Source organism: Taeniopygia guttata, chromosome 2 (assembly GCF_048771995.1).
Source record: "Taeniopygia guttata chromosome 2, bTaeGut7.mat, whole genome shotgun sequence".
In the NCBI taxonomy this organism is placed as follows: domain Eukaryota; kingdom Metazoa; phylum Chordata; class Aves; order Passeriformes; family Estrildidae; genus Taeniopygia; species Taeniopygia guttata.
The window spans coordinates 133,379,983-133,393,236 of NC_133026.1; the positions used below are offsets into that span (position 1 = coordinate 133,379,983).

Genomic DNA, 13,254 nt, shown 5'->3' on the forward strand with positions numbered 1-13,254 from the left:
TCTTTTTTGGTATATGGTATATGAAATGGCCCAGTTTCTGAAGCAGGCTTTTTGCTTTAAGACTGCTGGCAGCATCCTGACGAAGGTGCTTCCGACTTCATGCTTTGCTGTTGAGGCTCTCTCATTGTCTCATAAGCAGGCTGATGGGTAAAACAATCCCAGTTGGTTTATAAGACACATCCACATTATGACATTAACAGAGGGGATACCTTTTGTTTTAAAGCTGTTCGTGAGGAAAAAATAACAGGGGGATAAAAGGCCACAAACAGGCCATGATCATACAGGATGATACTTGCAGGTCTGTGTTCACCTCCTTGAGGCTCTGGAGGAGAGGAGAGGAGAGGAGAGGAGAGGAGAGGAGAGGAGAGGAGAGGAGAGGAGAGGAGAGGAGAGGAGAGGAGAGGAGAGGAGAGGAGAGGAGAGGAGAGGAGAGGAGAGGAGAGGAGAGGAGAGGAGAGGAGAGGAGAGGAGAGGAGAGGAGAGGAGAGGAGAGGAGAGGAGAGGAGAGGAGAGGAGAGGAGAGGAGAGGAGAGGAGAGGAGAGGAGAGGAGAGGAGAGGAGAGGAGAGGAGAGGAGAGGAGAGGAGAGGAGAGGAGAGGAGAGGAGAGGAGAGGAGAGGAGAGGAGAGGAGAGGAGAGGAGAGGAGAGGAGAGGAGAGGAGAGGAGAGGAGAGGAGAGGAGAGGAGAGGAGAGGAGAGGAGAGGAGAGGAGAGGAGAGGAGAGGAGAGGAGAGGAGAGGAGAGGAGAGGAGAGGAGAGGAGAGGAGAGGAGAGGAGAGGAGAGGAGAGGAGAGGAGAGGAGAGGAGAGGAGAGGAGAGGAGAGGAGAGGAGAGGAGAGGAGAGGAGAGGAGAGGAGAGGAGAGGAGAGGAGAGGAGAGGAGAGGAGAGGAGAGGAGAGGAGAGGAGAGGAGAGGAGAGGAGAGGAGAGGAGAGGAGAGGAGAGGAGAGGAGAGGAGAGGAGAGGAGAGGAGAGGAGAGGAGAGGAGAGGAGAGGAGAGGAGAGGAGAGGAGAGGAGAGGAGAGGAGAGGAGAGGAGAGGAGAGGAGAGGAGAGGAGAGGAGAGGAGAGGAGAGGAGAGGAGAGGAGAGGAGAGGAGAGGAGAGGAGAGGAGAGGAGAGGAGAGGAGAGGAGAGGAGAGGAGAGGAGAGGAGAGGAGAGGAGAGGAGAGGAGAGGAGAGGAGAGGAGAGGAGAGGAGAGGAGAGGAGAGGAGAGGAGAGGAGAGGAGAGGAGAGGAGAGGAGAGGAGAGGAGAGGAGAGGAGAGGCTGCAGAAAGAATAGAACACTCAGAATGGGCTTTTGGGGTGGGAAAGCAGTTTGCTAGAGCAAGAGGGAGAGAACTTGAAAGGACAAGGCAGGGATGACTCATGTCTTTTGGCCACACCTTTTGTGATAGAGCCCTGCCTTTCTGAGTGAATACGTCTGCCAGGGAGTGATCATTTCAAACCGCTGCTCAAACAAAGGCCTAAGAAACAAAATGGAAGTAATTTCTTATCAGTGTTGTGTACAGCTAGTTTAAATAGAATTTGAGATATTATTTGTATTCCTGATTGAAATGCGCAGGTTACTGCATCTGCAGTAGTTTCCTGACATTTTTGCTCTTGGAAGCTTTCCAAACTCTGATTGCTTATATTATTCCTCCACCCATGTTTTCTTGTTAAAAAAAAAAAAAAAGAAAAATAAAAAACCTCCTTCAGAGAGGAGTCCACATGAAAATATTTATTGAAGTGGCTTAGCTCAGATCTATGAATTTTCTTATCTGTATTTTTCTCATGTGTGTGTTCCTTTAGTCCTGAAATCATGGAGACAGTGGAACAATATGAATGGAGAGATATTAGAGAAAAACAAGGAGGTTAAGATGAAGGGGATCTTCAGAGTACTGCTATTTGCTTGGTGGGAGCATGAGGAGGAATCAGAAGAGAGCTAAGCATGGGAAACAGGAGAGCTGCTGTGGTTTTACTGGGTCATCCAGATGAAAGACAGCACTTACTGTCTGCTGAGCCTCCACATCCTGAATCATGGGCCATTTGTATGGATGTGAAAATCTGTAGTAAGTTATATTGTCTTTGTGTGGAAACCTTTTAGGCATTTGGTATCAGAATAATATGAAAAAGGCAGTAAAAGGCAGGTATATTGTTCTTGCAATTTTGGAGTTTCTGACAAAACCTGGAAGCAGCGATTTTAATTTTTAGCTTTGTTACCCCCAGTGAAACACAATTTTATCAATTACTCTTTCCGAGTAGTGATGAGTGACTAAATAATCTGTGTGAGTGGTGAAGTACTGATGAATAAACAAGAATGTCAACTGTAAGAAGGTAGCCATAAAGTGCTTCCTGTCAGTCTCTTTTCAGAAGCCTTAAGATGCAGATGAGGGAATGTCCTAGTTTAGGGCAAATTTGGGGAAAACCCTCTGAAAGGAGCCCCCAGGAAATAAACCCCCACGGCCCCTCCCCACCCACTTGGTTCAGGGAAAAATTTCCTCTGAGAGAGAAGTGGAAAAGAACCTGTTTATTCAACGAACAAAGCACTCCCCAGCACCAAAACAATTAACAACACCAGATGACAACAAAACTCTTTCACCACTCTGAAGAGATGAACAGATCCAGAAAGTCTTTCCTGGGAGTGGTCGCCCGGGTCTGGACGCTGGGGATTGCTCTCCAGCACTGGGGATGGCTGCTGCAGATCACAAAATGCAGGCTCCTGGTGTTCCTTGGTGTTTCCCAGATCCCAGTCCAGAGCAGGTTGGATGATATTCAGAAGGAGGAAAGGAAAAAGCAACAGTCCAGGGAAAGAATTGGACTGCTCAGCTAACCTAACTAGGAAGCAAAGCAAGAAAGCAGGCAAAGCAAGCAAGCCAAGCAAGCAAGCAAGCAAAGCAAAGCCAGTCAGCCAGCCCTAGCCTTTTCTAGACAGCAGACCATGGGGGGAGGTGAACCAGATGATAACAAGGCAAAACAAACCTTCACTTTCAGAGTCAGTTCTGAAAGCACAGAACATAATATCAAACGTAAACAGAACACACAATTGGAGATACAAACACCATAACAGTCACCCTAGGACAGGGAATGAGTCTCAAAGAACATTCAGTCTAGGTCCACTAATGACTAGTGAACAAAATGAGAGGAGAAAGGCAAATTTTCTTTGGACCTACATGGCTATCTACTATTCTAGCCTCAAATACCTACTACCAGTAAAAAGTTAAAATCTTAATATTTGACTGATGATCTCATTCACAGTAGAGAACTTTCTCTTTAAACTTTGAAAATGCCTTCCCTGAAAACCTTTTATGTGTTCTTTGTGGGAGAAGCAGCCCCTCAGGCTTATGAGGGGTTGTGTGATACATATTGAATGCATGCATGGAAAAGTGTGTCTTGGCATAAAATTGATTTGTGTCATCTCATTCCCTGCAATCATTCCAAAAGACACTGAATTTGCTTTGTAATGACTTGAAAATCTCAATTATACATTTAATTGCTTCATGGAAGGCAGTTTGGCAGAAAGGTACAGTGAATGTATGGGTACTTTAAAATGCAAAGACATTGGGGGTAAAAAGAAGGAAGTAAAGAAAGAAATAATAGCAGATGGCACTGGAAACTATTTGGGAATTCTGCTTTTGAGCTTTTGGTTAGGCTTTTTCCTAGGTATTGTAACGATAGAACTCGATTAAGAAGTTCTCAAGCCCTTTTTTTTTTTTTCCCCCTACAAAATCTCTGCTAGGAGCCGTATTTTACAGAAATATGTACCGGTGCTGTAGCAGATTTAGGAGAGCAGAGTTACAGTGAAGGAAACCTACAGAAGCAGTGATTTGCTGCAGTACAATATTCTCTTACAGCCCTGCTGCATTTTTTCAGTCATTAAAATTCTGCTGCTGCTGTTTGAGTGGGGAGAGAACCTGAAATGGTTGAACAAAATGCAGTGAACATTTCTTTATGTTTATGTTTCTAAAAGATACTAAATATAATTCTGGGAGGAAAAGGTGTTCCTGTGAAATCAAGTTTAGCATATGCCAGGTTCAGCTAGCAGCTGTCCTTATCACGCAAAGTTTATTGGTAAAATAGACTGTTTGTTTCCTGTAGGAAGAATTCTGCAGGTAGGGCAGGTTTGTGTTTTTGCCAGCTTGCTGTGCTCAAGAGCCAGCCTTGATTTTATAACAGAGCAGCTCATCAAAATGCTTGTAGTTTGCTGATCTTGATGATCAAGCAAGAGTTTTAACTCTTGGCATTCTCCTCAGTGCAAGGCTTTCCTGTGCTGAGTATGGGCAGTGGTGCCTTTTGTCTCCACTTGCTTGTGCAGCTCTCACCTTTGCACCCAGGACTAGATCCAGATGTTGTTCTGTGCCTAAAAATGTGCAGCCCTTCTCTGGTTGACATCTTCAGTAGCTGCTTGCTGGATGAACAGAAACATGATTCTAATTTGGTGCTTATTCCATGAATTCTCTTTTAATGTGCTTTAGGTGTATTTTGAATGTGCTCCTTTTCATCCATTACACCACTTTTACAGGAAATATCTTCTTTTGCTTTTCTTCTCTGAAAGTTCACTTCACTTGTATGTGAATCAAATGAGGACTACCAGATCTTTTCTTTTTGTGGTGACCCATGTTTGAATGGATAAAAAGTCAGAGTTATCAGTGTGAATATTAAGAAATCAGTTTTTGTGGATTGTAAAGATTCTTCTATGGTTCCTGAGTCAGTATCATTGTCTCTTTTGTTTTTTCTTGCTGAGGCAATTGGAAAATAAATTAGGTCTTTGACTTTTCTGAATCTGCTTCCAATCACAGATAGCTTTATATCCTTTTGATGGGGCCATTTTCCTTTAGAAAAGTAAAGACTGATCCAAGTAGGACTCTTGTGTTTCTAGGTTAAAAAACCATATGCTTTTTTATGTATGCAAGGATTGTTTGGCTTTCTTATTCCAATAAATTTCCATGTTGTAAATTGCTACTATGTTACCTATTTACTATTTAGTATAAGCAGAATCAAAAGGGTGCCATCAAAATAAATTGTCTTTTGCTTCCTCATAAAAGTATCTTGAAATTATCTGTGATTATTCTGTTCCTTCTCTGCTCTTCCTGTTCTTCTACTTCCCTCCCACACTCGGTTTTTATTCAAAGTTTTATTGCTCTTTTTTATTTCTAAAGTGTACATATATGTGGATATATTATGGGATGGAGATTTTGGTTCCTGAAGAGGTTTTTTCTTTTCACATATTGCAATTTATTTTCACAGAGTAGGATTTAAAATGTCACTGGCCCTATCAGCTTTTCAGTAAGTTATATAACTTCTTGGTTTCTCAACACTCTGTAAAGATGAAATGCAGTAGCTGCAGCACAGATGAAGATGTCAGTTCTCATACATAACATACTGTATCTACCCTTTCTCCTGTTTGTCACCTGTCATTTTATAGAAGGAAATTACTAATTTCTACCATATTAACATTAAAAGCTTTATATTCTCAGAATGTATGTATTTTAATGATTTACTGAATTCCAAGCCTTTTTTTTCCCTGCAGTATATACTGCAGAGTAAATGTAATGGAAGGTCAAGGAGCTCTTGTATTTTGTTCACATAAATATGAGTACAACGATGTTCTAAATATATATATCTTCTGGGCACCCAATTATCTTGGAAAGGCTGTGGGACTGGACCAGCAGGAGGTCACTGTAATGATCACTACTAAGAAAGACACTGACTGGATTTCTGTCTGATTTTAGGTCTCTCCAGATGAATCTTCGTGGTTGCTTTAAAACATTTCTATACAAATACAAACCTGGCATTAATCTTACAGCCAGACTAATTCTGTTAATTCTGGAGTTAGTTTACCAAAACCAGAATTTTTTCTAGAGGCAATTAGTATTTTAGAAATTTCTGAAGCATTGGAATTTCCCAATCCAAAGCTTGACTACTTCTGGGTTTTGACTTTGTTGGGAAGGTGGGGGTTTTGTGCCTAAACTATTCTGAAAGTGGAAGTCTTGACTGCATGAAACACTGGAGGTCTGTGCTGAAGCAGTGAGGGTTGAGTATTTGTGCTCCCCGGGTTTCAAGGAGAGGACCCTGCCTAGTACAGGCATCTGGAGCAGAGCCATCCATCCAGTGCAGCAGGAGCAGGATATGCTCAGTGGGGGCAGGTACCAAACAGAGCCTCCATCCAGTCTGGGTGGGCAGGAGACTGAGCAATTCTACTGCCTTTTTCCTTTGGAGTTTTGTCTAAAGATTTATGCAGGTTTTAATAGATGTGTTGTACCACTAATGTGCTAAGGAGTTACCCCCAGATTTACTGGGATCTGAACTAAGTCTATATATGTACAGAGGGCTATTGAACAGAATGAAGGGAATGGATTACAATCTCTTATTTTTATTTTCTATTGTGTTATATTCCTAAATTCTTCCTATTTCTCACATTTTTCACATGTGAGGTGAAAGGGGTTTTACCTTTCTGTGACTAAGAACAATTAGTAAGGCTTAGCCATAATATTTTGATTTCCTAATAGCTTCTTTTCATAGAAGATTAACCAAGGGAAAAAAACACACATTGTGGGATTAGTAAAATACATCTTGAAATACTGCCAATACTTCCTTTAAAGGAATGTGATTTACTGATTCACATTTAGACAAAAAGCATCTGATTTATCTAACAGGACTTCTAAAATCTTGACAGTTTTATTGCATGCAGCTTCTATGTTTTAGCTTGTACACTGTTTCCTTACAAATTCTGATCAGGTGGTTGTTTAACGCTTCTGCCTTGCAGCTGATCTCTAGTTAGGAAGCTAAATACACAAATGTTTCCAAGCTCACTTGCCTCATTTAACATGCTGTGGCCTCATTTGTCTTCTGGGCTCTGGTTTTGATCCTTTGAAACTGTTTAAATCTCTCCTTGGCTTTTTTTTTCACACTGTCTAGCACTAACTCCTCATCTCCTGTATTTCTCTGTTCATCTATCCATTGAGGCTTATGTTTGATCATGGGAAATTTAACCTGGCAATGTCAGTCATCACCAGCCTTGAGGTGTTCTTTGTTCTGGACTAGGGGGAAAAAAAAAGCTTCCTGTGCTTTGATAAACTTCAGTTTAGTCCTTTTTGATTGGATTCTTCTTTCATTAATGTCATTTACTGTACCCATAGATTGCCAGTGTCTGGGAGTGTAGCTGCAGTGCTTATTCTGCTCTCTGGACTTATTGGTTTAAAAATTAAAATAAAAACCACTGCAGGGCAGCTGTGTTACACAATCTCTTGTTTCTATGCTTGTCCAACTCTATTTTGTATCATTGTGAGCAGAAAAAAAATTAGGAAAAGATTGTTGCTTGTCACAGGCATAAATCTAAATGGTGGTTCAAGGGAAAGGTCATCCATGTCTGCTGGAGAGGACATGTCTTTACTTTGGTATGAAACTGAATTATGGCTTTAGACTGTCCTCTTGAATCTCAGTGTGTGCTGCCTGTGAGTCCCACCTGCAAAGGGAAAAGGCATGAGTGCCGGTGGTCCCAAAAATCCTCTCCCTGCTCCTGACAGAAAGTGCTCTTACTGAAGACACAGCAGCTCAAACACTGCTGACCCGGAGAGTTCACTGAAGCACAGGAACACAGAGGAAAGATGTGTCCTGAAAAAAAGGGAAAAGCTGAGAGGGATAATTTTTCTTTGGTGTTTTGCTGATAAGTTTTGCTTTCCAAGATCAGTGCCTTAAGGCAAGGACCTGAGCAGGCTTGTATTATCCTAGGCACATTCTTTCCTCTCAGGCATCAACTACTTCATGTTTACTAATGCAATTTCTTACAAGGCTTCTAAATGCTCTGCAACATGATCGGTATATTAATATTTAGGTGTTTTTATGGTGTAAGGGGTTGGTAGATAGCTCCACAGAAGGATGTAAGCTCTCTGCTCTTGGACTTCAGCATGTTCATGTTCCTACTGAGGCGAGTGGTCTTTGGCAAGCTGTGACCTGCCTCCAGAGCTGGATCAAGAAATACATTTCTGCCAGAGTAGGATGCTGAGAAGAGCCCAGCTACCTTCACTTCCTGCAAGTCAGATCTTTCTGTTTACTGTTAATATTGAAATTGACAGCTGGATATTTACATTGCATGTGTAAAAAAAGTTGGGTGATATCTCTCAATAAGACATGGGATGCATTAATGGTCACTTCCCTCCCATGATGGAGACACTGAACCACCTTGCTGGAGGCCTCAGCATCAGGCAGGGACCTAAGGATGCCATGGACTCAGTAACCCTGTCAGGAAGCTGGGAGATCACTCAGGAATACACAACTGGTTTATTAAGTTATTAAGACTGAGCAGTAACATGCTTCATTGTGTTGCTCTCTATTTTAATTTGACTGGCAACATTTGTCAGAAGAAAGTTCAGCTTCTGCAAAAATGCTGACAAACTTGATAACTGCAGTACATTATGTCAAGCTGGGTTTATTAAACACAAAATTTAAAAATGAAGCCTTTGGTCTGTAGATAACAAAATTAACTTTATAACTTGTAAAATATGAGAGTATCTTCCTTTCTTAGGCGATATCCTTTCCTAATGCTAAGCTATTAAAAGTGGTATAGAAACAAGGTATAGATTTTTTTCAGGAAAAGTCTGAAAAATGTCTTTTGGTGTGCTTAAATGTTTTTAAAAACTAGATTTTTAAAAATATACGGCTTTTAAAGAATCTTACATGTTTATATAAATCTGAATTATGTAAGTACTTGAGAACATATCTATTTTTTTCTGTGACAGCAGTAAATGGAAAGTCCACCCTGCCTGCTTGAAGTTTAGGTGAGAGGGACACCTGTGTCACCTCCAGCAGCCCACAGCCCTGGCACTATGCACAGACACAGCCTCCCAGCAGGAGATCTGCTGGTGACAGCATTTCCTGTAGTCTAGAAATGTGGAATCCTCTGAACAGAGAGAGATACAGCTTTCCAAGGATTTTCCTGGGAAGCTGTGAGTAAGCTCAGAGAAAAGAATGAGAAACAATTCTTAGCTTCACTTGCTGCACCTGTTGTTGTGCGCATGTGGAATGTGTCATGGAGATTTGTTTACCAAAGGGTGATTTCTTGATTGGTCACTGGTGGTGGTGTTTGGATTGGTTGACCAATGTGGTCTGTCTATATTGGACTGCTAGCAAGAGCAATGAGTGTTTCTTAATAGTATAATAAAGTGATTGATCAACCTTTGGAATCATGGAGTCAATGCTAATTAGTATTCGACAGGAACCCCTGCTATGCTATAGAAGTGCCTTATTTCCACTAAATGGAAAAAATCCAGATGAATCATGGCATTTTTATTGAAGATGGGTATTTTAGATTAGTGGAAATCTGCTAGCTGTATCTTTAATGGCTTCTGGTAGCCAGTGATATGCTTTGATCATTTTGCATGCAATGCAAGCACATGTCTATGCCTGCTTGAGCCAATTCATTCTCTCTTGGGGATGTTCATGCCCTGCTTCCCGCTCTTGCAGCTTCTGTGCCTTCTGTGGCTTCTGCTGCCTGGTGCAGCAGAGCTTCCCCTGGTGCACAGTCCCTTCTGCAGCCAAGAGGGTGTATCATCACCACTGTGGGCTGTGCCTGGAGGGTGAAAACATAAAGAAATATCTTTACAACTCTTGTGAACACAAAGTAAAAAGTTGTTGAAAATGTTCCTCCTACTTCCCCAAAACCGAGAAACAAATTAGTTGAGTGGGTTTTCCATTTGTTTTTAAATAAGTAAGCAGTATTTCACAACCTATCTGTTCTGAAGTATGTTTCTCCTTTATATATAGATTCTCAGTACAACCTGTTATTAGTCAGCTTATGAAGGGGCATTGCTTACTTCTTAGGATGACAAGAAGTGAAAACATATATGCCCAAGATAGCATTTTCTCAAAAGGTGGCATTAACAGACTTCCTGTTTTCTATTTGTCTGCTGGGCCCTTACCAGGGCTCTGGATCTCAAGCTACTGTGCAGCTGCAGTGTCTGAAAGAGCAGAGTACGGGCTGGCATCCCCACTCAGCCCTCTGGGCCATTCTGGGAGCTCTGGTGGGAATGCCAGTACCTGCTTGGCCATGTTAAAGACCCTGGGTGAAAAGAGAAAGCTAGCTGTACTTAATCAGAGCTCAGAGCAGGGAGGTCTCCTGACAGAAGGGTAGGAGGATAATTTTGTCTCAAGTATAAAATATGCCTGTGTATGTGAAGATCTTTATTTCCCATCTAGTATAGGCTAACCTGATTTATTAATAAGAACAGCAGAAAGAACAAAACAAAAAAATTTAAAACCTGTGTGGCCAGTACCTGGTGAAACACCCTAAAGTAAACAGAGCTTAAATTAACATGTTTTCAATGAAGGATGTGGTGTATAGATCAAATCTTGAAAAAAGCCAAGCAATATAAATCTCATTTTATACTGTCTGTATGTTTTCTGCATGTTTCACTAAAATGCTAAAATTATAATTATTATTCAAAATACTTGAAATATGCATAAGTTTGAAGGCAAAAATTCAAATCTGCTTTGGCAATGATGAGGGAAATTTCTCATTTTGCTTAGTCTCTAACTTTCCTTTGACAAGTTAGGTGTCTCCACAGAGATCTATCTACCTGATACAGTTATATCCTGCAGAACACTCTGAGAACCAGTTTATGTTCCTAGCAAGGAGAAATTCTAGATGTTTTAACTTCCTCATAGAGACTTTGCTCAAATGGCACTTCAGCCTTAGTACAAGGGTAAATCTTGTGACTCAAGGAAGAAGATGCTCCATTTGGAAAGGAGCATGAGGAGAGCTTGAATGATTTCTTGTGAGATTTGTGCTTCTGCTGCCCTGGACAGACTACCTCCTCAGCTCTGTGATCTGCTGGCAGCTCACAGAGCATGGTCTTTACGCTCTGCAGCATGTCTCAATACGCTTACCAAGGGCTCTGGCTTGCTGCACCTCTGGCCCCAGGGCTGGCATTCAGCTGCCAAGCAGCCCCGTGTAACCAGGCAGAGGCTGTCAGGAGACAGAGCAGGATGCCCAGCTGCAGCAGGAAGGTCAGACCAAAAGGTCTCCACTTGCCTGGAGGCACTAGAGCCTCAGGGCTGCTGTATCTGCCTGGGCTCAGATGTTGCTGGCTGGATCTCAATCACTGATGATTTATCATCAATTCCCCTTTCAAAAAATGCCTTTATACCTCACTGAATTTTCAGTGGTGAGATCAGAATGTCTTATCCCAATTATATCTCATGGAATAGAGGTAATAATGACATATAAATTAGTTTTATATTTCAAAAGAGTTCTTAAAGTTGTTTCAAGCTGTATGATTTGCTGGGCAAGGCAGAAGAATGTGCAGATTTGCATTTCCATGTCTTGTGACGAGCATATCCACAGCATGTTATTTGAACCTGAGCTGTGGTTGCCTGCTGTGCTGATGATTATTTGTTGACATGGTAGAACTAGAACACACAAACCTGTGGTACTGTAAGAGGATTGTAACTTCCAACCTGCTCTGCCATCTCTTTGAGAAGTTAAAAGGCCCTTTTGCTTCCAAATTTGACTACATAAATGTATGCATGTTATGATTGCATATAGCAGAGCAATCTCGGGAACATGAAGTGCCCAGGGATATTGCAGCTGACTTGTAAACAACTCCGAAAACAGTCAAGCATAGGGCTGGAATCAGAAATGCAAATGCAATTGCCTGAATTAAAGTCCATGGATAAAACAGCTTTGTTTATGTATAAATTACTTGCAGCTAGCACAGAAAATAATTCATATTATGAAAAAGTTAATTACATGGAAAAATATTACAAGTTTGTATGGCTTCACTGTAAGCAAGGTATTCTGTATGTCTGAGTATCCCATGGAGCTCCCAGACCACTGGATACAATGGCCCTTGAAAAATTTCAATTCATTCTGGGAGAGAAAATGGTAGTGTAGAAAGTGATCATCCACAGTACAGGATGTGTGACAATCTCCCAGTAATTTTCAGGGGAATAGGATCTGGATGATTGTTGCATAGCCTATAATAAAGCAATTTCAGAAATTTCTAACCAGGTGAAGTAAAGACTTTCCTTAGAGATACAACCTTAAAATAGTCTGGACAGTTTGAATCATCCTTATTAATAAAGCTGCAATAGATACCATCCTGCAGTATTAAGGCAAACAAGAATGAAATAGAAATCATTATCACTTTTAAACCATTATGCAAAATTTTTCTGTGCTGAATATGACAGAGCTGGAAATTTCAAGACCCATGAAAATTGTACTGAAGTAGATTTGCATAATGCACTGGAAGAGCTTTTGTGAAAATGGAACTAGTGGGAGTTATTTAAATAACAGTATAGCAGCTATTAACAAAATAGTGAGATTCAAAATAGTAATTTACTTTACACATCTCTTCTAAAACATGTCCAGAATCAAGATATCTGTCAGCAAATAGTACAGCCTTCCAATCCACCTTCTCAAAACTCTGAAAGATCAAGAAATTCTCATTCCTGACAAAACACAAACCTTAGTAGCAGAGCATATTATTTCCACCATGTAAAGCAGCTGTACAATATTATACAGCCATGAAGAAGCCATATGTTCTTGAGCTGTAAATCCTTGCACAGGCTTAGGCAGGAAAAGAAGAATGAATTGTATATGCTGTGACTATTTGAGTTGAATTATGTATTTAGTGTGATTGCTGCCATTTTCCTCTCTATCATCATCATCATCATCATCACCTCCCTCCCTCATCCTCCTGGATGTACATCTCCAGGCCCGTGTGTGGTGTGGAGAGTGCTCTGACTCCTTTGCCCGTGGACTCACTCACTAACGCTTCTCTCCCAGGCAGTGAGAATGCCTTGTCACACTTGAACCACAAGGGAATTCTGGATTCTTCCGCTTGGAGTTCATGGATCTAACCTGGCAGCCACCAATCTATATGTCTTCTGTAAATGATCCTCCAAGGGTTTACCTGTAGCAGTGCTGTCATGCTCCCAGGAATAATCACAAGGTTTGTGTTCATTTTTGTAACTCTTTGTTCTGTGATGTGCCCTTGAAACCCATGAGGCTCCAGCTTTGTCTATAAATCTTGTTAAAAGGGTGTGGGTTGACTGTTACACACAGCAAAAAAAAGCTATTTTTCAATTATTTAGATACTATTCATCTTCTCCCTGAAGCCTGGTCAAAACTTCAGGTTTGACATTGCCCTTTGTTATAGAGTGAGGGATGGTGGCAATTTTCTTGCATGTGCTGTGACCACAAAAAAAAAAGTGCTTTTGGTTTGCTTTCTGGTACTCTGATGATTAACAATTGCTCTGTCTTTGCGTGGAAATTTTTAG

At 41.3% G+C, this 13,254-nt stretch overlaps 1 protein-coding gene across 24 annotated transcripts in view; it reads left to right on the forward strand.

The window, feature by feature from the left end:
- Positions 1-13,254, forward strand: part of OXR1 (oxidation resistance 1) — a 338,566-nt gene that overhangs the window by 188,116 nt on the left and 137,196 nt on the right. For 12 of the 24 annotated variants that reach the window (XM_072924920.1, XM_072924926.1, XM_072924919.1 and 9 more), the window contains one exon: positions 12,761-12,926. The exons of 11 other annotated variants lie outside the window; for them this stretch is intronic. In XM_072924920.1, the coding sequence (XP_072781021.1) occupies positions 12,868-12,926 (59 nt within the window). In that variant the 5' untranslated portion in view covers positions 12,761-12,867. The remainder of the gene's footprint in view (positions 1-12,760; positions 12,927-13,254) is intronic. One more of the 24 variants, XM_030266549.4, reaches the window with a different exon arrangement.